This window comes from Eriocheir sinensis, chromosome 7 (genome assembly GCF_024679095.1).
Source record: "Eriocheir sinensis breed Jianghai 21 chromosome 7, ASM2467909v1, whole genome shotgun sequence".
Classification (NCBI taxonomy): domain Eukaryota; kingdom Metazoa; phylum Arthropoda; class Malacostraca; order Decapoda; family Varunidae; genus Eriocheir; species Eriocheir sinensis.
The window spans coordinates 26,549,387-26,554,540 of NC_066515.1; the positions used below are offsets into that span (position 1 = coordinate 26,549,387).

The 5,154-nt window shown below is 47.4% G+C and overlaps 1 protein-coding gene across 1 annotated transcript in view; it reads right to left on the bottom strand.

The window, feature by feature from the left end:
- Positions 1–4,571, bottom strand: part of LOC126991705 (uncharacterized) — a 17,782-nt gene extending 13,211 nt beyond the window's left edge. The window contains exon 1 of the mRNA XM_050850412.1: positions 4,535–4,571. Within this exon, the coding sequence (XP_050706369.1) occupies positions 4,535–4,571 (37 nt within the window). The remainder of the gene's footprint in view (positions 1–4,534) is intronic.
- Positions 4,572–5,154: the final 583 nt, after the last annotated feature.

Consider the following 5,154-nt stretch of genomic DNA (forward strand, 5'->3'; position numbering starts at 1 on the left):
GTTTAGATTAGCTAAGGTAAGGTTAGGTTAGGTAAGGGAATGTAAGGTTAGGTTAGATAATGTTAGGTAAGACATTTGTGAGGTTAGGTAAGGTAAGGTTAGGTAGGTTAGGTAAGGGAATGTAAGGTTAGGTTAGATAATGTAAGGTAAGAGATTTGTGAGCTCCGGTTAGGTAAGGTAAGGTAAGGTAGGTTAGGTTAGGTAAGGGAATGTAAGGTTAGGTTAGATAATGTTAGGTAAGACATTTGTGAGTTTAGATTAGGTAAGGTAAGGTTAGGTAGGTTAGGTTAGGTAAGGGAATGTAAGGTTAGGTTTGGTTAGGTTAGGTTTGGTTAGGTTAGGTTAGGTTAGGTTAGGTAAGGGAATGTAAGGTTAGGTTAGATAACGTTAAGTAAGACATTTGGGAGTTTAGATTAGGTAAGGTAAGGTATGGTAGCTATGAGATACAGTGGTCGAGTGGTTAACGTACAGTCATGGTGGTACCAGTGGGCAACGTTCGAGTCCCACAATGTATGTACGAGCTTCAATAATTAGCGATTTTAACAATAATTCTAAATGCATATCGTTATCTTTGTGGGCGCGAAAGTTTTGGGTCAGAAATCGGCTAAACAATAAGCCAAGTACGACAATCTGGTGACGTTGATGGGCCAGGCAGGAGTCATATACCACGGCGCCACTATAAATAAAATTCGTCTGCGCCACTAACGAGCTGGTCATCCAAGAGGTACCTCGCGCTATCGGCAGACCATAGAAAATTAAATGTTAGGTTTGGTTCATTAATGGTTAGGTAATGTAAAGTGAGGTAGGCCTAAACTTTCTTAATTTCCTCCATTCACTTAACTATACATTACTTAATACTTAATACTTTACATATACTTTTTTTTTTCATTCTCAATATATTCCTCCTCCGCCTCCTCCTCCTCCTCCTTTTTCTCCTCCTTTCTCTGTACTTCCTCCAATCCTTCTTTTCCTTCCTTCCTCCTCCTCCTCCTCCTCCTCCTCTTCTTCAATAATAATTATTTTTTGCTTTTTTTTTTTTTGCTCCTCTTCTTCCTCTTCTACAAAACCCGCAAAAATGAGTGTCAGAGAGAGAGAGAGAGAGAGAGAGAGAGAAGAAAATGGAGGCTTAAGAGAAGGGGGGAGGAGGAAGGGAGGGAGAATTAAGGGAGGAAAGGAGGGAAATGAGGACGGGGGCGGAGAGAGAGAGAGAGAGAGAGAGAGAGAGAGAGAGAGAGAGAGAGAGAGATACCTGTAAACGCACGTCACTTGTAGTACTCAATGATCCAGGTGAGAATGAGAGAGAGAGAGAGAGAGAGAGAGAGAGAGAGAGAGAGAGAGAGAGAGAGAGAGAGAGAGACAATTGTATTTATTCCTATTGATCTTTCACATCATACATCATTCTGGTCACCTCCTCCTCCTCCTCCTCCTCCTCCTCCTCCTCTGAGTATGCTGCCTCATTCCTCCTCCCCCGCCTTTTATTTTCCCTCCATCCCTTACTCTCTCTCTCTCTCTCTCTCTCTCTCTCTCTCTCTCTCTCCGGACAGAAGACAAATTAAGGAAGAAGTTCAGCTGATACGGTAGGAAATGAGGAGGAGGAGGAGGAGGAGGAGGAGGAGGAGGAGGAAGAAGAGGAGGAGGGAGGAAGAGTAAGAGGAAAGAAATGATTTAGTACCAGATTGTTATTATTATTATTATTATTATTATTATTATTATTATTATTATTATTATTATTATTTTATCATCAGAGAGAGAGAGAGAGAGAGAGAGAGAGAGAGAGAGAGAGCAAACAGCGCCCTAAGGAGTGAGAGCAAATTCACAGATAAATGGAATCACACACACACACACACACACACACACACACACACACACACACGGGGCGCCTCTCCCTTTTCCTCCCTCACCAATCTCTCTCTCTCTCTCTCTCTCTTTTCTCCCTTCAGACTCTCCCTTCTCTCCCTTTCCCCTCTTTTCCCCTCACTCTATTAGTCTCCTCCTCCTCCTCCTCCTCTCTCTCTCTCTCTCTCTCTCTCTCTCTCTCTCTCTCTCTCTCTCTCAGACGTGTGCATTGATGGATGTTCGACAGATCGATGTGTGAGAGAGAGAGAGCTAGAGAGAGAGAGAGAGAGAGAGAGAGAGAGAGAGGAGAGAGTGACCAATGGCGAGTGAGATAATGGCGCCTCGCTCACTTTCTCTATCTCTCATTGGTAGATCGAGAGAGAGAGAGAGAGAGAGAGAGAGAGAGAAGGGGGCAAGGGCATGCATTCATCTTGTGTGTGTGTGTGTGTGTGTGTGTGTGTGTGTGTAATGGAAGACTCTTCAGCATCCCGTCACAGAGAGAGAGAGAGAGAGAGAGAGAGAGAGAGAGAGAGAGAGAGAGAGAGAGAGAGAGAGAGGTTATAATGTCACAGTCATTAGTTTTCCTCCGTTTCTGTCAATACTTACTGACTGATTGACTGACTGACTGACTGACTGACTGACAAGAGATAGATAGATAGATAGATAGATGGATAGATAGATAAAGAGAATTACTGACTGACTGATTGACTAAATAACTGACTAATTGGCTGATTGACTGACTAATTGACTGATTGACTGACTGACTTAATATAAACTTTTGTATACCTCAAGAGAGAGAGAGAGAGAGAGAGAGAGAGAGAGAGAGAGAGAGAGAGAGAGAGAGAGAGAGAGGAATACCGCCTACTTGGTCCTGTCAACTACTGGTTTTTATGCAGCTGCCTAAACGTGGGAGGGGGAGGGGGAGAGAGAGGGAGAGAGAGAGAGAGAGGGAGAGAGAGAGGGAGGGAGAGAGAATGGGGGGGGAGGGGGGAGGGGAATATAGCCTCTCTTCACTTCTGACACTTCCTAAAAATACTCTTCCTCCTCCTCCTCCTCCTCCTCCTCCTCCTCTTGAATTAAAAAGATGTGTGTGAGTTTGTTTTTGTGTGTGTGTGTGTGTGTGTGTGTGTGTGTGTGTGTGTGTGTGTGTGTGTGTGTGTGTGTGTGTGTGTGTGTGTGTGTGTGTGTGTGTCTCTCTCTCTCTCTCTCTCTCTCTCTCTCTCTCTCTCTCTCACTTTTTTTTACACATATAAAGAGATAAAAAATAAATAAACTCATAAAATAAAGAAAATACGAGAGAGAGAGAGAGAGAGAGAGAGAGAGAGAGAGAGAGAGAGAATAAAACACAACAGCCCTCCTACCTCCCATGTAAAGACTTCGATGGTTGGCCTGTCACATTTTCGGAAGGGGAGGAAGGGAAGGGAGGGGAGGGGGGTGAAAGGGGAGGAGGAAAGGGGAGAGAAGAAAGGGGGGAGGGGCGGACACCCTTTCTATGGGGGGGGGGAGGGGGGGGGAGGGGGGAGGAAGGGGGCAGCTGAGATTTTTATGTATAATATTGTCACGCCTTAATCAGGTCCCGTATTGTTAGGAAGGGAAGGGAAGGGAAGGGAAGGGATTTGAAGAGGATGGAAGGGATGGTATGGGATGGGAAGGGTATGGAAGGGAAGGGATGGGAAGGGAAGGGAAGAGAAGGGAAGGGATTTGAAGAGGATAGAAGGGATAGTATGGGATGGGAAGATGAAGGGAGGATGAAGGAAGGAAGGGAAGGGGGGAAGGGAAAGGGAAGGAAGGAAGGTTTGAAAGGGAAGGGAAGGGAGGAAGGAAGGGATGGGAAGGGTATGGAAGGGAAGGGAAGGGATTTGAAGAGGATGGAAGGGATAGTTTGAGATGGAAAGGGTATGGAAGGGAAGGGAAGGGATGGGATGGGAAGGGGAGGGAAGGGATGGGCTGGGAAGGGTATGGAAGGGAAGGGGTGGTTAGATATTTGGTTATAGGAAAGGGAAGGGAAGGGAAGGGTATGACATTGAAGGGAAGGAAATGGAAAAGAAGGGATGGGTATGGAAGGGAAGGGAAGGGAAGGGATATGAAGATGATAAAAGGGAAGGGAAGGGAAGGGATGGGAAGGGAAGGGAAGGAAAGGGAGGGGAAGGGAAAGGAAGGGGAAGGAAAAAGAGAGATAGGGTAACGGTTCATGATGTTATTCTTGTTATTCTCTCTCTCTCTCTCTCTCTCTCTCTCTCTCTCTCTCTCTCTTTATTTATTCATTTATTCTGCATTTTCTCTCTCTGGTGTGTGTGTGTGTGTGTGTGTGTGTGTGTGTGTGTGTGTGTGTGTGATTTATTTTATTCATTATTTTTTTTTTAAGTAAAGGAATTTCTTGTCACACACACACACACACACACACACACACAGCTGCGGCAAAAAATAGGGGTTGAAAGGGGAGAGCGAGGGAAAGGGGAGAGAATGGAGAGAAAAGAGTAAAGGGGGAGAGAAAAAGAGGGAGGGAGAGAAAAGAGGGAGGTAGGGAGGGAAACACACACACACACACTCACACACATACATACACACGTTTCCTCTTGTTCCTCTTCCTCTTCCTCCGTAGATGTGGAAAGGCTACCCGTCACCCCTTCCCCCCCTCCCCCCTCCTCCCTCCCCGTAGACATCCCTCCCCCCCTTTTTTTGGCCTGAAATTACCCACCTTTGTCAATGGACCAGATGCCGCCCTCTGCTACCATGTCCCTCCTGTCACCCAACTTCGAGTCTCATTTTAGGGTGCTTCTACTTCATCCACGGCGCTCTAAACTTCTCAGGGTGTAGTTTAGGGTGTGGAGGAAGAGTGTGGGTAGCGTGAAGGGCGTGGGTGGCGTGGGTGAGGCGTGCGAGAGCGTTGAAATGCGTGTGTACTTGTGGCAAGGTGCTGTCTATAGCTCGTGCCCGGAACCCGGATAACTGGACGTCGGCGACGGACACCAAAGGGACGGGCGGTAAAAAGGGGTCGAGGAAGGGTGTAGGGAAGGGTGGGAAAGGGATGGAAGGCAGGGCAAGGGTAGGGAAGGGTAGGGAGGTAGGTAGCCCGTGCCCGTCGCGTGGGGAAGGCAAAGGAAGGCTTGGGCGCGCGGGTTACAATGCCTCGCCCGGCCGTTCGTTTTGTGAGGGCAGTTTTACCGAGGCCAGAGGGTCAGCTTGTGCCTCCCTTCTCCCCTTCCCTCCCTGAAAGGATTTAATTGGCCGGTCACACATGCCCCTCCCTTCCATGACCACGGCGCTTCGGGATAGGGGCGTCGGGAGTCCGGGGCGGGGCGATCGGGAAGGCGCGAG